Here is a 21,130-nt window from a genome sequence, read left to right on the forward strand (position 1 = left end):
AGTCAGTAAGTGGAATAGTTTGGGAAGTGATGTAGTGGAGGCAGGATCCATACATAGCTTTAAGCAGAGGTATGATAAAGCTCACGGCTCAGGGAGAGTGACCTAGTAGCGATCAGTGAAGAGGCGGGGCCAGGAGCTCGGACTCGACCCCCGCAACCTCAACTAGGTGAGTACAACTAGGTGAGTACACACACACACACACACACACACACACACACACATAAACACATACACACATACACACATACACACATACACACATACACACACACACACACACACACACACACACACACACACACACACACACATACACACATACGCACAAACACACACACACACACACACACACACACACACACACACACACACACACACACACACACACACACACACACACACATACGCACATACACACACACACACACACAGACGATACAGGAGAAAGGGATTACATAGGTACACTTCAGTATGGGGAGCACAAGGTGGTCATTGCAGTGATGTATAATCCACCACAGAACTGCAGGAGGCCAAGAGAGGAATATGAAGAGAGCAACAGAGCAATGGTGGACACACTTGCTGAGGTGGCAAGAAGAGCTCACTCCAGCAGAGCAAAGTTGCTGGTTATGGGTGATTTCAACCACAGGGAGATTGACTAGGAAAACCTGGAGCCACGTGGGGGTCCCGAAAAATGTAGAGCCAAGATGGTGGATGTGATGCTGGAAAACCTCATGCACCAACATGTTAAGGACACTACCAGAGTGAGAGGGGAGGATGAACCAGCAAGATTGGACCTTGTGTTCACCCTGGGCAACTCAGACATTGAGGACATCAAGTATGAGAGTCCCCTAGGAGCTAGCGACCACGTAGTTCTGTGCTTTGAATACATAGTAGAGTTGCAAGTGGAGAGAGTAACAGGAGGTGAAAGAGAAAAGCCAGACTATAAAAGAGGGGACTACATAGGTTTGAGGAACTTCCTGCAAGAGGTTCCGTGGGACAGAGAACTGGGAGGAAAGCCAGTAAATGAAATGATGGAATATGTAACCACAAAATGCAAGGAGGCAGTGGAAAGGTTTATTCCCAAGGGCAAAAGAAACAATGGGAAGACCAGAACGAGCCCCTGGTTTACCCGACGGTGTAAGGAGGCAAAAACAAAGTGCAATAGAGAATGGAAAAAATACAGAAGGCAGAGAACACGTGAAAATAGGGAAATCAGTCGCAGAGCCAGGAACTAGTATGCGCAGGTAAGGAGGGAGGCCCAACGACAGTATGAAAATAACATAGCATCGAAAGTCAAGACTGACCCGAAACTGTTGTATAGCCACATCAGGAGGAAGACAACAGTCAAAGACCAGGTGATCAGACAGAGGACAGAAGGTGGAGAACTCACAAGAAATGATCAGGAGGTATGTGAGGAGCTAAACAGGAGATTTAAGGAAGTTTTTACAGTAGAGACAGGAAGGGCTCTGGGAAGACAGCACAGAAGGGAACATCAAGAGGGAATGTACCAACAAGTGTTGGATGACATACGAACAACCGAGGAGGAGGTGCAGAAGCTGCTAAGTGACCTTGATACCTCAAAGGCGATGGGACCGGACAACATATCCCCGTGGGTCTTTAGAGAAGGAGCAGAGATACTGTGCATGCCCCTAACCACAATCTTCAACACATCCCTTGAAACTGGGCAACTACCTGAGAAATGGAAGACAGCAAATGTAGTCCCCATATTTAAGGAAGGAAACAGAAACGAGGCACTAAACTACAGACCTGTGTCTCTGACATGTATAGTATGCAAAGTCATGGAGAAGATTATCAGGAGGAGAGTGGTGGAACACCTGGAACGGAACAAGATTATAAATGAAAACCAGCTTGGGTTCATGGAAGGCAAATCCTGTGTCACAAACCTTCTGGAGTTTTAGGACAAGGTAACAGAAGTAAGACACGAGAGAGAGGGGTGGCTTGATTGCATTTTCCTGGACTGCAGGAAGGCCTTTGACACAGTTCCTCACAAGATATTAGTGCAGAAGCTGGAGGATCAGGCGCATATAACAGGGAGGGCACTGCAATGGATCAGGGAATACCTGACAGGGAGGCAACAACGAGTCATGGTACGTGAAGAGGCATCACAGTGGGCGCCTGTGATGAGCGGGGTCCCACAGGGGTCAGTTCTAGGACCACTGCTATTTTTGATATATGCGAACGACATGATGGAAGGAATAGACTCTGAAGTGTCCCTATTCGCAGATGATGTGAAGCTGATGAGAAGAATTAAATCGGATGAGGATGAGGCAGGACTGCAAAGAGACCTGGACAGGCTGGAGACGTGGTCCAGAAACTGGCTTCTCGAATTCAACCCTGCCAAATGCAAAGTCGTGAAGTTTGGGGAGGGGCAAAGAAGACCGCAGACAGAGTATAGGCTAGGTGGACAAAGACTACAGACCTCACTCAGTGAGAAAGACCTTGGGGTGACCATAACACCGAGCACGTCACCGGAGGCACACATCAACCAAATAACTGCTGCAGCATACGGGCGCCTGGCAAACCTGAGAATAGCGTTCCGATACCTTAATAAGGAATCGTTCAAGACACTGTACACTGTGTATGTTAGGCCCATACTGGAGTATGCAGCATCAATCTGGAACCCACACCTGGTCAAGCACGTCAAGAAGTTAGAGAAAGTACAAAGGTTTGCAACAAGGCTAGTTCCAGAGCTCAGGGGAATGTCGTACGAGGAAAGATTGAGGGAAATCGGACTGACGACACTGGAGGACAGAAGGGTCAGGGGAGACATGATAACGACATACAAGATACTGCGGGGAATAGACAAGGTGGACAGAGACAGGATGTTCCAGAGAGGGGACACAGAAACAAGGGGTCACAATTGGAAGCTGAAGACTCAGACGAGTCACAGGGACGTTAGGAAGTATTTCTTCAGTCATAGAGTCGTCAGGAAGTGGAATAGCCTAGCAAGAGAAGTAGTGGAGGCAGGAACCATACATAGTTTTAAGAAGAGGTATGACAAAGCTCAGGAAGCAGAGAGGGAGAGGACCTAGTAGCGATCAGTGAAGAGGCGGGGCCAGGAGCTGAGTCTCGACCACTGCAACCACAATTAGGTGAGTACTATTAGGTGAGTACACACACACACACACATACACACACACACACACACACACACACACACACACACACACACACACACACACACACACACACACACACACACATACACATTCATTCTCTCCACACACTCCATGCCTTGGAAAAGATGTTTATTCCACTCAAGTCCCTGTGAAAGAAACTTGAGGAAGCGAGAGTAAAGATTTGCTCAGAGCAACATTAGCAGGCAGGGCCCATGGCTGGCAGTTTTCCCTTGCACCAGGAGGACGCTATGAAAGGACTTACACGAAGGGAATTAAGGAGGCTAATGCTGCATGAACCTCTTTTTTCAGTGAGAGAGCTGCTATGGAGAGCTACAATTTCGAACCTGAGGCAAGAATAGTTTACAGAAGCAGAGAGAGAGATAGAGGGAAGGGGGGTGAAAATACACGTATAATATTCTAAAATTATTTTAAAACTTTTCTTGTTTATTTGAAATATTTTTTGATGCAACACCTTGTAAAGGCAATATAAAGTATAAATAAAAATAAATATTAAGTGTCCAGAAAGTTTCATTAGCAAGAAAGACTTACCAGGAATTCCTCGGTAATAACATGGTGGCTTCCTGAAGGTTCTTGAAACCCGAGGAAACAGGTGAACAAATCTGGAAAATTGCACCACCCTCAGGCACTTCATGACACACTTCACCTACTTCCTTCCACCTTCCGTCCGTATCTCAGCCCCAGGATCTCCGAGCTTGCATAAGACTACCTAGCTTGAAGAATAAAAGCCACACTACCGTGGATGAAGCATTTCACAAGTTACCCATTAACAATGGGCCACAGAGTTGATTAATGAAAGGAGGGTCGAAGAAGTGGTAGAGGTGATAGTAGTAGTAGTAGTTACAGTAGTATCATATACTCTATATCAACTACTGAGATAGATTTAGTGGTAGTTAAACAGAAGCTAATCCTTCTTGGCCGGTCGACAGCCTCGACATGAACCGTGATGGATCTACCAATGACTTCACTTCATTATAGTACTCACATGTACTTGATAATGACGCAAGACGGAGCCAAACCTCATCCACTTTACATTTCCAAATACGTGGTTTGAAAAGTTCGTATCAGTCTCACCTTTATGTCTGTGCCTCATCTCTGTGAGCTCCTGCGTGGGTAGATCCTCATGGCTGCTGTTGGTCTTGGTGCTGAGAGAAGAGCAACCGTTACCCATCCCTGGCAGGTGGTGTAGCGACGTCGCCTGCAAAACACACACAACACTTGCATTATTAAGTGAATCCATTCAAAGTCGATGTCTTACATGTAATCTGTTAATAGTTAAAAGAATCATCGTCTCGGATTACGTCTCCTAAACTGAAAAACAGACTTTCTATTAATATTAATATTATTAAGAATTCATATGAAAGTAATATGCTTACCTAAAGAACGCAGAAGCTTTTAAGATTTATCTACGATCAGATAACTTTGTGAAATAGAAAGAAAATGGCAGAAAACCCACCAGAGCTCAGAATCTTTAACAGGCTCTCGGTTTACTTTCATATGACAGAATGGTAGTATCTTCCAACTACCTCGTAGACTTAAATATTCAATAGTTAAGGGGGACGATTTCGAAAGCAATATTTTGTACACATTCTTCATAAGAAGCTTCGTAACAGATATACATATATACTTTAAAAGGTATTTTGCAAACGATGGAGATTCTAAAGTTGAAAGAATGTCTTGCGATATAAGGTCTCTAAAGAGGGTCTTGCGAGATAAGGTCTCCTAAAAGTCTTGCTTGACAAGGTCTATAGGGAAAGTTCTGTGAAATAAGACCTTCAGAGAAACTTCTTGGGGAGAACAATAACCTTAAACTCTGGACGTATGGGAGACACATCGCTGTAAGTTGTGTGAGAAAGAGAATGTTGAAAGAAAGATGTTTAGGAAAGTATTTTTTTAAGGTAACTGTATCGGTCAGAAGTTGAAAGCCTGACGTTTGTGCGACGGGAGACACAAACAGGCAACTGGTGTAACAAAGCGTTTTCCTGAAGAAGTATTTATTTTAGGCCCTTCAATGGTAATGGGGAAGAGAGAGGAGGTTGCCTTGATGCTGGTGAAGGGGCAGGGGGGTTCCCTTGATGCTGGTGAAGGGGTGGGGGGGTTACCTTGATGCTGGTGAAGGACTTTTGATCTGAGGATTTGGGGATGCCCTTCCTCTCCTCGGATCATCCTTCATTACCTAACAATCTCCTGTTGCTGTACAGCTCGTATGAGTTCAGAGTTTCCCTATGAATAATAATAATAATAATAATAATAATAATAATAATAATATTATTATTATTATTATTATTATTATTATTATTATTATTATTATTATTATTATTATTATTGTGTATCCTCGATGGGGAAGAAGCCTCAAGAGGTTGTGTGAATTTTGATAAATTAGACACATGTGCAACACTTGGGTATCTTTAATGAGGAAACGTCTCGCCACACAGTGGCTTCATCAGTCCATACAGAGGAGAATGGTGAAGAACAGGAGGAGTTTCTGGTTATCAGTCTCTCAGCCTTGAATCGATGTAATCAGTCCATCAATCTTGAAAGAATACAGCATATGTGCGAAGATGTACCTTGTATACTGTAGACAGGTGGGGTGCATCAGTCCTAGGTCATGCCTAAAGGTTAGGCAGGGAATTCTTCACTTGCCTAACCTTTAGGCATGACCTACTTCCACATTTGGATTTGTCAAGTGTGATAACACCTACGACTGCTTCACCTCACCTGTCTACAGCATATAAGCCACTTGCTCGCACATATGCTGTATTCTTTTCAAGGTTGATGGACTGATTACATAGACTCTAGGTTGAGGGACTGATTACCTCAAACTCCTCCTGTTGCTCACCATTCTCCTTTGTAAGGACTGATGAAACCACTGTGTGGCGAAATGTTTCCTCATTAAAGATACCTAAGTGTTGCACATGCGTCTAATTTATCAACTTGTCGGTTCTCTGAACCGTTTATCTACATTCCTGAATACTGTCCTTTTCTTCTTTCTCCAAATTTTCATTTTTATATCACTCGTTACAAAAGAACGCCTCATCCGATCGGCTTCAAGTTTTCAACACTGGTGTACGGTAACTAGGGCAAGATTCTAGGAACAAAAGACATGTGCAAGTATCCTATGACCAAACTTATTGAGCCCATTCTCAGCCTAGCAACTACACGAGGGTCACAAATTCTGATATTTCACCCCTGCAACCACGACCCTCTGCAACTACGACCCCTGCAACCACAACCCCAGCAAACTACGACCTCCTGCAACTACGACCCCTGCAACTAAGACCCCTGCAAAGTACGACCTCTGCAACCAAGGAAGGAAGGTATCGCCAAATCCTTGGATCAAGAACTTTTCGCCAGCCTGGAGTTTGCACTATCCTGACTCTGGCTACAGCCAATCAGAACTAAGTTTGTTCCACTGGCGCGAAGACACAGCCAACTAGAATCGCGATTTGAAAACTTTGAATTTGAATTTAAATTTAGCGTCAAGGAACCAAAGGTCAAAACCAACCAGCCACTCAGCAGCCGTAACGTCACTCCGCATTGGCCAATCAGAAGGTACGGGGAAGTCGACGTCACAGTCTGGGGGGAGGGAATTATTATTATTATAATCAAAAAGAAGCGCTAAGCCACAAGGACTATACAGCGGGGGGAGGGAATGAGCACGAAATATGCTGTGTCAGTAGTGCGCAGATGAGGTGGGGTTGTGTACTCCTCTAGTTAGTATTTTTTTTCAATTTTGTTGTAAATTACTGGTTATTTACAGTTATCGATGCATTTACGATATGGTATAGCCACTGCAATCTACGTGTGAGACTCTATGATGTGTGTGAATCTTTAATATATTTTGATTTTCTCCCCGTCAAGCGTAAATCACGACTGCCATTTTTATTTTATCCTCTTGGAAAGTGGCTGTGACAGACACTGGTATGTATTACGGCCCTGTATGACCCGTACGGGTTTAGTGCATAGCGATTTCTGTTATCGTTAAAAGCAAGGACAAAGATTCAGTAAGATTGTTATAAATTTTGAGAAGCCTTCCGCCACCTTGAACTGCCGAGGGTTAAAAGGCGCTTCATACAAGGAATTTGAGCAACCATCTGCTTTAGTGAATGCTTCCGTACCCCAGTGTATGAACCCCTACGGATTTAGCGCGACCCATTATGTGCTTATCAGTGTCTTGCCCCTTGATTGATGGGGGGTAGGGGGTTGCCTTGTTGCTGGTGAAGGTTTTTTGATACAAGATCAAAGCTTCCTTAAAGGGAGATTCTTGATGCTTTTAATGGGCTCTTGATCCCATCGATTCACCCCTCATACCTGCCATTCCTTAGGTTCGTTAAACGCTCGAAATTAAAACCAAACATAACTGTGTAGTAAAAAAAAGACATATACACCTGAGGTACAAAAAAAATACTTGACTCCAAGTCAGACTTAGAGAAATAACTTAGGAAAGCTACTCACTAAGCTGGAGCGGTTCCAGGGGTGTTACAGATGGGACTTAGGGTAGTTGGGGATGGGGGGGGGGGGATCTGACTGTAAGAGTGAACTAGAGCACTTGTCTTTAGTTATTATTTTCTGGGGAACGAAGGAGGGAAGCTGATGGAATTTTAAGACCTTCTTGGCCACCCTTCCTTCTTTGAAGTTTGGTAGTATTTTGTCTCCCAGGTGAATCGGTCTCAGTAAACTGAAACAGCTACTTAATGTGATCTTTAGGTCTGGAGAATGGCTAGAGATATGTATTTTAATGGTACAGCTCTCAACCGATGGGACCCTGGTTCGATTTCCTGGTACTACGAGATAATGCAAAAATATTTCGGTTCGCCGAAGCTGTCAATCGCGTCAGTTAATTGGTAGCACCAAGTAATTATGAGTGTCCGGTACATATTGATAGTGTTAGAAAGGTAGAGTCAGTGGGCATAATTATTACATTATCTTAGGGATGGAGGTTAAACCCGAAGGTGTGTCAATTCTGGGGAATGGTAAATAGTAGGATTTGATGTAAGGAAAGGAAGGTTGCTCAGTTTTTTAATCTAAGAGAATATGCAGTACAGTTTGTAATATATTCGTAGTACAGAGAGTGTTCAATATGTACTGAAGATTTCTGTGGTCGATTTTTTTTTTTTCATATATAAACGAACGTGCTGGTGATGGGTGCTTTTCCTTGGTCACTCAGGTTTGATCTGGCCAGTAACTGGATGGGATACCACGTGGATACAGACTTGTCTTGCAACCCATCTTTGGAATGCATTACTTTTTTTCATGCTACTTTGTATACCTAGTTTCCTGGAAGGTCCTAAACATCTGCTACTTAATGCAGGATGAACTAACCCAAACATTTGTCTTAAGATATTATGTTTAATGAACTCATCAAATTGTTCTGTATTTATACTTATTTTATAGGTTCCCAAATATTCTATTAAGGGAGAAAAGACCCAAACTACTTTACACTGATTCTAAATTTCAGATTCATTAAGCTTTCTAGCAGCAAATAGCTATGGTGTAAAATCAGTTTTAAGACTTCATATCTTCTTTCCAGAAAATTTTCTTGCTAGTTCTGCTCTACTTGAGGAAGACAACAACAAGACCCTTGATTGTGTAAGAATCATCTGACAAAGTTTTCACTTAAGTTAATGGACACCTTGAAACAGAATTGCAAAATATTACATTTATGGTGACATCTTAAGCCATATTTTTTGGAAACCTAATTAATTTGCAGGTATATTTTTTCCTCGTATAGGTTAATATCTTCCAACTTAACTTTTTTATATGCCATTTCAGCTTAGTATAATTTTTTGTTTGCCCTTCCAGCCATGTAATTTTCCTTTTCAGCCTATTATATTTTTTTTCTTTTCATATCTCTATATATTTTGTTCCCCTTTCCAGACTTACATATTTTTCTCTTTTTTTTCAGTCAAATATATTTTTTTTTCCTTCACAGCCTAATGTATTTTTCCCTTTTAAAGCTAAAATATGTTTATCATTTCTTCATTTTTAGCCTAACATACTTTACACACATATATATATATATATATATATATATATATATATATATATATATATATATATATATATATATATATATATATATATATATATATATATATATATATATATGTAGTTTGCTTCACACAGTTAAATAATATTGCCCTAATTATACTTTATAGCTCAAAATAATCTAAAAATATCATACAGCCTTTCAATTTTTACCAATTTCACTATTTCATTCAGAATAACTTTTTTTATGATTACCTTTATAACCCGCCATAATCATTGTTAGTAATTGATTTCTGTACAGCTTAACTTTTTCCTTCCAATATTTAATTTTTATAGTTGTATCCCTGGTGGCTTAGTCTACAAACTATTTTTCCTTGCAACTCTTTATAAAAGTATGGTAAGTTTTACTTTTGTTATTTATCAGTGATTCATTTTAGCATATTTTTTTTGTACCTCTACTTTTTCTGATACCAGTATATTGTACTCATAAAATTCGGATGCAGTAAGATTTTTGAGAATTTTAGCATATGATGGAATCCTATTGTCAGTATAATTTGTCTAACACTGGAGAAACGTAGTTTCAGCTTCTTAATTTGTTTAATTAATTAGTAACAATTACTAGAAGTTGAATGATACATAATGTAAAGTTAATGGCAACAGTATCGGTATATAATACCGACAAGAGACATGTTCAACACCTGAGTGTGTGCTCTGGAGACGTCTGCTCTGGAGACGTCTGCTCTGGAGACGTCTGCTCTGGAGACGTTTTGCCAACCAGTCGCTTCATTAATTCAATGCAGAGGTTATTTGAAGGTGTTGAAACCGAAGACAGTGGAAAACTAAGTAATCAGTTCCTCGGCCTTGACAACATACGCTCTAATCTTGATTCATAGACTGTGGTGAACACATTGATCTAGGCAGAGACTGATTATCTCGTCTTCTACTGTCTCCAGTCTCAGCATCAAATAACCTCGGTAGTGAACTGAGAAAACCACTGGTTGGCAGATAATCTTCAGAATAGATACCCAGATGTTGCAAGTCTAATCAATCAGGAATGAAGTTAAATACTTTCATGTTTTCAGCCACTGACCACCACTCACAACCCAGTTGATCATGCATACATCAGTGGCAATGATATTAGCTATTCATCCCTTAGAGGGTGAAAAAAGAAATGCCCAACAGACAGAACTTATGTGGCAAAGCACAGTGTATAATCAGAAGTGTTTTGAATGTAAATATTGAAGGTAAATATTTGAATTACATCTTTCAACAAACCGGACGTATCCCACTCAAGTAGGGTGTCAAAAAAAAAAAAAAGTTTTTCTTATACGGATTTAGCGCTTGCCCATGAATATAATAATACGGAGTTTAAAAATATATATAGTAAACGGTGGAGAAATATACTGCATATTTAAGGTGGAGTAAGATAAATGACTAAGTTTTTTGTGTTTTTAAGAAATTTAAAATAAATGTATGGGAAGGATAAAGTAGTATGGAAGAGTATAGAGAATATAGGATGACAGATTTTGTCAGTGGTTACAGAAACGAAATAGTGCATGCAAAAATTCTCAGTAGACATTAAAGGGCTTATTAATTAAAGGCATTGGCCCTTGAAAGCGAGAAATAATAGAAAATACTAGTGAGTACAGTAGAGAGAGAGAGTGAAGGGCAAGGATGCATGTACTGGGTGAATGGCTGTAGCTTCATCTCCTCTCAAGGAAGGTTCCTTGATGTTGGCGAGGGGCTCTTGATTTTGGGAATTGGATCTGTGCTCCAGTTCCCCGAATTAAGCCTGAATGCCTTCCACATCCCTCCCCCCCAGGCGCTGTATAATCCTCCGGGTTTAGCGCTTCCCCCTTGATTATAATAATAATAATGTAGCCTCGTCTGTTTACGGACTTGGTCAAGAAAAATTACTTAGATTGTTTTGGTGTGAACACTTGACTGTGTCGACAGTTCTACTCAGTCAAAGATAATGGATATATTTTTGCCGAGGGACTGGATTTACTCTCCACATTACATCATTAGGGAAAGCACTAAAGTCACAGGGGTCATACAATGCCTGGGGGAATGGGAGGGAATCAGGTTTACTTTAGGGAAAGGGAAGATTGGCAGAACATGGATGAAGAGCGAGGCGAGGTTCTGACCAGAGCTTTGGTAAGATAGGGAAGGAAGAAGGATGGGTAAGGATGGAGGTATGATAAAGGGATGGGGGGGAGGTTGGGGGTTTAAAGGTAAGTGGCCTAACCACTTTGGTGCAATTTAAATAAGTGTGTGTGTGTGTGTTGTGTTTTTCATGAAAAAGTTGAATTCATAAGATAGGTATACTTCCTGCCCAACTACACACCGCTATACCAGCCACTGGCATCTAGGTACCTCCATTGAGGGGGGTACCCCTCAAGGGAGGTTCGTTGATGCTGGTGAGGGGCTCTTGATCTACGGAATTGGATCTGCTCCAGTTCCCTGAACTGAGCCTGAATACCTCCCATCCCCCCCCACATGCGCTGTATAATCCTACGGGTTTAGCGCTCCCCCATGATTATAATAATGAGGGTGGTACCGTTCCCATTTCTCAGTGACAATTGCTGTGAGATTTTTTCACGGTAGTTATTGTACTTTTCACAGTTCTCAGTCGTTAATATACTTGAAAGCAAGTGCCAGACCCATGAGGGTTATAAAGCTCTACTCGGTCAAATGATGCATCTATCAGCAAGATAGTTTGATTCACTGCAGTTGGACTACTCTCAGTTCTGTGCCAAGGAAAATTGCTGTTTTTTTTTTTTGTTTTTTTTTTTCATCAGGGAAGTTGATGGTCTCTGTCCCTGGTTCTGCTCGGTCAAGAAAAGTGGCCTTAGGTTCTTTGAGAGATCTGGTCTGTCAGTAGTTGTAAAGTTAAGGTAATGGACCAGCTTCTTTGTCAAAGAACTTTCACTGTTCAAATTTCTGCTGTTGAGGACAATGTCTATAGGTTATGTCAAGAGAGTTGGACTCGCTACAGATCTACCAGTCAAGGAAAATGGTTGTAGGTTCTTGCAGTGAGGGAACTGGATTCTGTTCACAGCTTTCAGTTCTCAGTCTGGAAAATAACTCTAGTCTCAACAAGGGAATCAGAGTACTCTGACAGTTCTGTCCATTCAGGGTTGTATACTGTATATATTAATACATTCAGAGGGAAGCCTTTTCAAGGGGGGCTCCTTGGTGCAGTGAAGAGGCTCTTGGTCTGAGGAATTAGACCAGTTGGTCTCCTTCCTCAGACCGAACCTAATTACCCCCCAATCCCCCCTTCCCTATCCCATCCTCCCTTTTTTCTTTCCTCCTCCTGCCCGCCCTTCCCTTATTCTCTTCCTTGTTATGGCCTTTGGGATTCTTCCCACATGCACACTAGTTCCTAGGTAGGGGAAAGGGTACTGGGGTCCATCCCATTCCGTTGAGGTTCTTGGCGGTGGTGTAGTTTGCCGTGGAATCTGGATCACCTGAGAATGTCCCGATCCCACTCTGATCTCCCGTGGGGGTGGCTTTGGATGTCTTTCGGGCGACAGGTGTATCTCTGATGGCCACCTTTCGGATTCTGGGGGTGGTGCACAAAGGAGGTATGCTTTGTGGCGGATATCTGGTCGTCCCCTCTTTTGTCCACCAAGGTAGCTCGGCAGATGTGAGGTTGCTATCCCGGATTGTTGGTTTACTGGCATGAAGGGTAGGGTATGGCACGGGTTCCATGTCGCATCTACGCTACTTGCGGTGCAAAGGTCCTCTTGGGCGCAGAGGGAGATTTCTGTCCCTTTCATTCCTCCTAGGAACTATTCCTCCCCGTTCCCCCCTTTTTTTTATTCTTTTTCTTATTTTTATTTTCTTTTCTTACTTTTTTCTTAAAAACAAAAAAAAAGAACCTAACCATGGAGGACCCAGTCCATGACCCCGCTACCCCCAGGTCCCTTCTTGATACTGCACCCCATTCTGACCCTGCCTCGTTTTTTGACCACACTTCAGACACTTCTAATGCCCCTGTACCTCTTGCTGGTGCTGTTTCATCACCCGCTTCAGGTACCGGGCTTTCGACTGACTCCTTCGATTTGTCTGACCTCCACTCTCCTTTGACTATGCTTCCGGCCTCTCCCTCTATGGTGTGGCAATTTTCGAATCACCAGCCCGTCCCACATCGGACCAACTCCGGTCCCAGTCCTGAACACCAATGACAATTGCCTGATACTTCTTTGCCACCTTCTCGTTCTACTCAGAAAAGACCGACATGTCATGCACTCCCTTTCCGCGCTCAGTTTTGGAATGCACAATGGACTAAATTCTTTACAACCGACTTCCTCTATTGCCTATCTTTCTGACCATAGTATTGGCAAGGCACTCCTATGCCATGTTGGTAGAGATATTTCCTTTCACGCTCTCAAGAGTAAAACACACATTATCACTGTCCAGAATGCTACCCAAGCTCATGATCTTTCTCTTCTTTCATATATCAATACTATTCCTGTCACTATCGAAAAACATCATTCCCTCAATTCTTGTAGTGGTACTGTCATTCTGCCCCATACCATAGCTCAACAGAATTTCCAGACATGTGGCAGTGACATTCTCGAGCAGCTGGAACTTCAAGATCTCCCAATCCTCAAAGTAGACACTTGTGTCCTTCCTGCCCACAGGCATGAGTGACTATGGGATGGGTAGCCACAGAGGAGGCTGCAGAAGATGGGTCCTCAGAAGTGAGGGGACGTTTAGAAACACGAGAATAAGAAATACAGGGTAGTCTCCCTTGGAGGCGTAGATGAGAAACTGCCATAGCATAAGGGAGATCTTCTGCCTCTTTGAGGCAACAGATTTCTCGCTCATTTAAGTAAACCTGGCAATGGCGAGAGTAAGAAGGGTGAGCCTCATGACAATTAAGGCAAGAAGGAGGTCGACTACAAGACGTATTAGAATGGCACCACAGACTGGGCATTCAGCTATAGATCTACAATATTTCGCTGGGTGACCAAATCGCCAACAATTTCTACACTGTTGTGGTGTAGGTATCACCTTTCGAACTTGTAAACGATGTCCTGCTACATAAACAGAGGATGGAAATTCATGGCTGTCAAAAGTTAATCGAGCCACATTGCCTGTGGGCAGGAAGGACACAAGTGTCTACTTTGAGGATTGGGAGATCTTGAAGTTCCAGCTGCTCGAGAATGTCACTGCCACATGTCTGGAAATTCTGTTGAGCTATGGTATGGGGCAGAATGACAGTACCACTACAAGAATTGAGGGAATGATGTTTTTCGATAGTGACAGGAATAGTATTGATATATGAAAGAAGAGAAAGATCATGAGCTTGGGTAGCATTCTGGACAGTGATAATGTGTGTTTTACTCTTGAGAGCGTGAAAGGAAATATCTCTACCAACATGGCATAGGAGTGCCTTGCCAATACTATGGTCAGAAAGATAGGCAATAGAGGAAGTCGGTCTCCCAATCGATCTCCCAATCCTCAAAGTAGACACTTGTGTCCTTCCTGCCCACAGGCAATGTGGCTCGATTAACTTTTGACAGCCATGAATTTCCATCCTCTGTTTATGTAGCAGGACATCGTTTACAAGTTCGAAAGGTGATACCTACACCACAACAGTGTAGAAATTGTTGGCGATTTGGTCACCCAGCGAAATATTGTAGATCTATAGCTGAATGCCCAGTCTGTGGTGCCATTCTAATACGTCTTGTAGTCGACCTCCTTCTTGCCTTAATTGTCATGAGGCTCACCCTTCTTACTCTCGCCATTGCCAGGTTTACTTAAATGAGCGAGAAATCTGTTGCCTCAAAGAGGCAGAAGATCTCCCTTATGCTATGGCAGTTTCTCATCTACGCCTCCAAGGGAGACTACCCTGTATTTCTTATTCTCGTGTTTCTAAACGTCCCCCCACTTCTGAGGACCCATCTTCTGCAGCCTCCTCTGTGGCTACCCATCCCATAGTCACTCATGTCTCTAATTCTTTTCCTGTCCTGGGCTCAGAAGTCCCTACTTCAACACCTCAGTTTGTTCTCACTTCATGTGCTCCCTCACAAGCCTCGGTATCCACAAGACCTCGTACGACACCTCCTCCCAATCGCCCCTCTACTTCTCAGAAGTCGAAGAAATCCCCAGTGCTCAAATCTCCTTTAGCCCCTTCTTCCCTTCTTCCACCTCCACATTTTACCTTTCCAGTCTCTGTCCCTGGTTCTTCCCTTCTCACAGGCTCTGTTACAAGTGTGGAGGTTTACCCTCCTCATGCTGTGCCTTCCTCCCCTATCCCCTCCCAAGTTTCTTCCTCTTCTGCCACCTCCCAGGTTTCTGCCTTTTCTGTCCCTTCCCACACTTCTCCAGTTCCCTCCACCCTTTCGTCCCCCCCCCCTACTTTGGTACAATCCATTACTGTCCCAATCTTTACTCACTCTCCTCCTTCCATCTCCATTATTGTCTCCCATACAACGTTTTTGATTTCTGAAACACTTGAAGCTATTTCAGAATGTATTGCCGAGACTAAACCTTCAATGGACACTGATCCACCCCCTGTTCCTTCTCTTTCCTCTCCTCCATCTGCGCAACTCCTTTCTTCGCAGTGCTCCATTCCTTCACTACTCGAACATTTTCCGCTGCCACCACATGTGAACTTTTCTAACCCCTCTAGTCCATAGGTACCCTTACCTGTGGATTTCTGGTATCTTTATCATTGTCAATCATGGCCTATTTACAGTGGAATAGCCACGGCCTCGGGGGTAATCGGCCTGAGCTTCAAATGTTGCTCTACCGGTTTTCCCCTGTTGGTGTTTGATTACAAGGACCAAAATTACACTATGCTGTTATCTATCCCATCTCAGGCTATAATTTATTGTATTTTTTGGATCCTTTTTCTGATAGGACCTTTAATGAAAGTGCTCTTCTTCTACGCACTGATATTCCGTACCATCAGCTATTTATTTGTACTTTGCTGCACTACACTGCACCCCATATCCCGTTGCATAAGTGGTGCACAATCTGTTCTTTGTATCTCTCCTCGGGCATTATCTATCCCGGATGTTGCCTTTCTTGTTTCGTCCTTACCATCACCACTTCTGTTACTTGGCGATTTTAATGCCCATCATTTCCTTGGGGGGGGGGGGTCTCATTATGATTCCTGTGGCATTCAGTTGGAGGCTTTTCTCACTTCTCACCCCCTCCATGTTTTAAATACAGGTACTCCCACCCACTTTGATCCTTGTACTCATACTCTTGCATCGATCTCTCGGTCTGCTCTTCCTTCACTGCACTAGACTTCACCTGGTCTGTTCTCCTGGACTTACATGAGAGCTATCATTTTCCAATTATTCTTACTCCTCCTTCATGTTCACCACCTCTTCATAGCCCATGCTGGCAATTTAATCAAGTAAACTGGGACCTTTACTCGCAACTAACTGCTTTTGGTGAGGTTCCTTTATTGTCCTCCATTGATGAGCTTTTACACCTCTTCTCGTCCTCAGTTTTAACTGCAGCTTATCATTCTATACCCCAAACTTTAGGCAGGCATTCTCAGAAGTGCGTGCCTTGGTGGTCTCCTGCTTGTGCTCGTGCAGTACGTTCGTGGGGCAGGTACTGGTACAACAGAACCACTGAGAGACTTCTTCGTTTAAGCAGAAGCATGCAAGTGCATTTAGCATCCATGATGCTAAACGCACTTGCTGGCGAGATTATTTTTCCACCATCACCTCTACTTCCTCTATGAGTGCAGTCTGGAAATAAAGTACGGAACCTGAGTGGTAAATACTCTCCTGACCCGGCTCCTGTTCTGCAGGTTGCTGGTGTTGATACATCAAACCCTCTTGACGTTGCCATTGAAATTGGTAATCATCTGGTCCGTATTTCTCAGGGGCTCCATCTATGCCCCTCGTTTCTTTCCTCAAAGCCTGCCAGAGAGTTAGCACCCTTAAACTTTTCTTCTCTCAAAGAAGAATCTTATGTGCCTTTTACACTTCAAGAACTGGAGGCGACACTCTCAGCTTGCCGATCATCGGCAGCTGGGCCAGACGACATTCATATTTGGATGTTACAACATTTACATCAGTCAGCCCTTGCAGTCCTCTTACACTTTTTCAATCTTATTTGGTCACAAGAAGTTCTTCCTCAGTTGTGGAAATCTGCCATTGTTCCCCCTTTCCGCAAACCGGGTACTATGGGTCGTGATGCCTCCCACTATCGTCCCATTGCTTTTACCAGTGCAGTTTGCAAAGTGATGGAACATTTGGTAAATCTACATTTAATGTCCATTGTGGCTTAGTGCTTCTTTTTTATTATAATAATAATACATTTAATGTGGTATTTAGAGAGAGACAACAATTTCTCCACTTGTCAATTTGGCTTTTGTAATGGCCGTTATACCATAGACCCCTTACTACGCTTGGATACATATGTTCGTAATGCCTTTGCAAATACCCACTCGGTTATTACCATATTTTTTGACCTTGAGAAGGTATGACACAACTTGGAGGTATAATATTTTGGCCCAGGCCCACTCCTTAGGCCTCAGAGGCAATCTACCTTCCTTCTTTAAAAACTTCTTAACTGACAGACATTTCTGTGTTCGGGTTAATGATATGCTCTCCCCGGACTTTGCCCAAGCTGAAGGTGTCCCCCAGGGATGTGTTCTGAGCACAACACTTTTTCTCCTTGCTATGAACGATTTGGCCTCTCTTCTTGCATCCAATATTTGGTCATCACTCTAATTGATGACTTCGCTATTGCTTGTGCAGGCACTGACTGTCACCTCATTACAGTTTCTCTCCAGCATGCGGTCAACCATGTTTCCAATTGGGCCACCACGCATGGGTTTAAATTTTCCAATACTAAAACTCGCCAAATTACTTTCACTAGACGCTCCGTCATCTCCGATCATCCTTTGTACCTCTATGGCTCACGTATTCCTAAACGTGATATGGTCAGGTTTCTAGGCCTTCTCTTTGACCATAGGTTATCCTGGAAACCTCACATTACCTCTCTGAAGGCAATTTGTCACAGCCAGCTGAACCTTCTTAAAACCCTTGCTCATCTTTCGTGGGGAGCTGATCGTCAAACTCTCCTTTGCCTACATTCAGCACTCTCAGCCTCTCCTGCTACTCTCTTTAGCCTTAATCCCATCCATCACCAGGGATTACATTTATGCCTAGGTGCTTTTCGTTCTTTTCCTGTTGAGAGCCTCTATGTAGAAGCAAATATTCCATCCTTGTCTGATCGCCGTGATGCCCATTGCCTTCGTTACTGTGTTCACTCTCATGATCTCCACAATCCTTCCATTTATAGAATAGTCACCGATGTTAGTAGACATTATTTGTTCGTCGCCCATGTTTGTTCTGTCCCTTTTCTCTTCGCCTACATTCACTCTTGTCTTCCCTTCAGTTACCACCTTTCTATGTTCATGTAGCATCTCACTTTTCCCTACCCCCCTGGGAAGTTCCAGCTGTTCGAGTCTGTTCTTTTTCGCTCCCTTGCGTGAAAGCCCAACTACCTACGGTAGCCTCCCACTCTCTTTTTCTTGACCACTTCCGCTCTCATTCTCATGCCATCGCAGTGTACACAGATGGCTCTAAGTCTTCTGACAGCATCGGATTCGCAGCAGTGTTTCCGGACAGTGTCGTGCAAGGGCATTTACTATCCTTGGCTACCCCTCATGGAAGGTTCCTTGATGTTGGTGAGGGACTCTTGATTTAAGGAATTTGATCTGTGCTCCAGTTCCCCGAATTAAGCTTGAATGCCTTCCACATCTCCCCCAGGTGCTGTATAATCCTACGGGTTTAGCTCTTCCCCTTGATTATTATAATAATAATATCCTTGGCTAGCATTTTTACTGCTGAATTGTATGCCATTCTTGAAGCATGCCTGTTTCATCATTTCTGGTTGTTTCAGACTCCCTTAGTGCTTTACAGGCTATACGAAAATTTGATACACCTCACCCCCTAATTCTCCGTATCCAACTTTGGTTAAGTCGTATCTTTACCAAGCATAAAGATATTGTTTTTTATTGGGTCCCTGGTCATGTTGATGTACAGGGCAATGAACAGGCAGACACTGCTGCGCTGTCAGCAGTAAATGACCTTCCAGTTTCATGTAGAGGTGTTCCATTCACAGACTATTTTGCTGTAATAGCTACCCACCTTCACACCCGTTGGCAACAACGTTGGTCTGATCTGCTCAATAACAAACTTCGTTCTATTAAACAGAGTATAGGTTACTGGATGTCTTGTCATCAGTGTCGAGGTTAGGAGACTAGTCTCTCCCATCTTCGCATTGGCCACACTTGTCTTACTCGTGGGTATCTCATGGAGAGGCACCCTGCTCCTCTCTGTGAGAATTGTCAGGTTCCAGTACCGATTAACCACATTCTGTTAGACTGCCCTCTCTATCAACAAGCACACAGAATTTACCTCCAGAATTTACCTCCAGTCTGCTGCTCTCTCTTTACCTTCCCTTCTTGCTGATGGACCCTCCTTTAATACGGACTCTCTCATTGACAATTTTGACAACTGATTTACTCCACAAACTCTGATGATGATACCTTTAACGCTTCCCTCAGCCCTTTGTACCTCAATCTCTTGCTACCCTCTACCTCCGCACTATCCACTGACCTGCTGCTGTCCGTAACCTACTAATCATCCCTCTCCCTTTTGCCACCCGATACCCTTGCTTCCTTCCCTGCCCTGCAGGGCTGTATAGCCCTTGTGGTTTAGTGCTTCTTTTTTATTATAATAATAATCAGAGGGAAGCACTAATGCTGTAGGGGTCATATAGTCCTCGGAAAAATGCAAGACACTCAGGCTCTGCCCAGAGAAAGGGAGGGCAGATTCACTTCCATGCATCATGACTCCCCTGGGAAAATGGCTGCAGTATTATTCGCCAAATAGTTGCTGGCCTATATTCACGGTTTTTACTTGAAATGACTTAAACATATTTTGTCAAAGAAGTTTATAGGTTCTATCAACAATACTCAGTTGTAGAAAATGTCTAATTTTTCCATCAAGGGAGGTAATAGGCTATTTTCTGCAATTCTGCTAGAGGAAAATGGCTGGGGTCTGCAGTTATATAGTCAAAGAAAATGGTAGAGGTTTCTTTAGATGAGGGAGTTAATATACTGCCCCTTTTTCAGTTCAGTACAGATAAAACACCATAGTATTCTACGATGGAATTGGGCTTTGTTTATTGCTTTAGTCTGTCAAGGATTGGTTGTAGTTTCATGGATTTTCTTTTATTCTTGTCCTACTGTCACCGAAAATGGCTGTAAGATTCTTTAGAGGGAATTGGACTGTTCACAGTTATCCTCTTCAAGGGGGCCTCCTTATCTTGGCAAGAAGCCTCTTGGTCTGAGGAATTAAACCCTATGGTCTCCTTCCTCAAACCGAGCCTAAGTACCCCCAATCCTCCCTTCCCTATTCCATCCTCCCTATCCCCTCTTTTCTACCCCATTTCCTCCCCCTCCCAACCCTCCCCTTTCCCTATCCCATTTATAGTATCTAGGATCCTCCCCTCTGGCATTACAGTTTCTAGGTAGGGGAAAGTGTGCTGGGATTCATCCCACTCCATGGAGTCCCTCGGGGGTGGTGTAGTTTGCCATGGAATCTGAATTGTCTGGAAGTTCCCTGTTCCCTTCCCGTATCTCCGAGAAGTGGGCAGGGTGTCCTGCAGTTGATGGGTGTATCTCCAGAGGCTGCCTAACGGTTCTTGGAGGTGACAGCCGAAGGAAGTGTGCTTTGTGGCGGGTTTCTGACTGTCCTTTCTTTTGTCCAGCAAGGTGGCTCAGTAGATGTAAGGTTGCTATCCCGGAGTGCTGGTTTACTGGCGTGAAGGGTAGGGTATGCCATGGGTTCCATGCTGTATCTGCACTGCTCGTGGGTTCGAGACCCTCTCAGATAAGGGGAAGAACTTACAGAGTGTGACTGTCCCGCGGCTGTCCCTCTTTTTTTTCTTTCCTACTTTCTTTTTTTCCTTTAAAATAACAAGAA

At 43.3% G+C, this 21,130-nt stretch overlaps 1 protein-coding gene across 1 annotated transcript in view; it reads right to left on the bottom strand.

Moving 5' to 3' along the window:
- LOC128691544 (uncharacterized) overlaps positions 1-21,130 on the bottom strand; it is a 504,586-nt gene that overhangs the window by 333,365 nt on the left and 150,091 nt on the right. Inside the window, exon 3 of the mRNA XM_070088746.1 lies at positions 4,233-4,356. Coding sequence (XP_069944847.1) covers positions 4,233-4,356 — 124 coding nt within the window. The remainder of the gene's footprint in view (positions 1-4,232; positions 4,357-21,130) is intronic.

Source organism: Cherax quadricarinatus, chromosome 26 (genome assembly GCF_038502225.1).
Source record: "Cherax quadricarinatus isolate ZL_2023a chromosome 26, ASM3850222v1, whole genome shotgun sequence".
Taxonomy (NCBI): Eukaryota; Metazoa; Arthropoda; class Malacostraca; order Decapoda; family Parastacidae; genus Cherax; species Cherax quadricarinatus.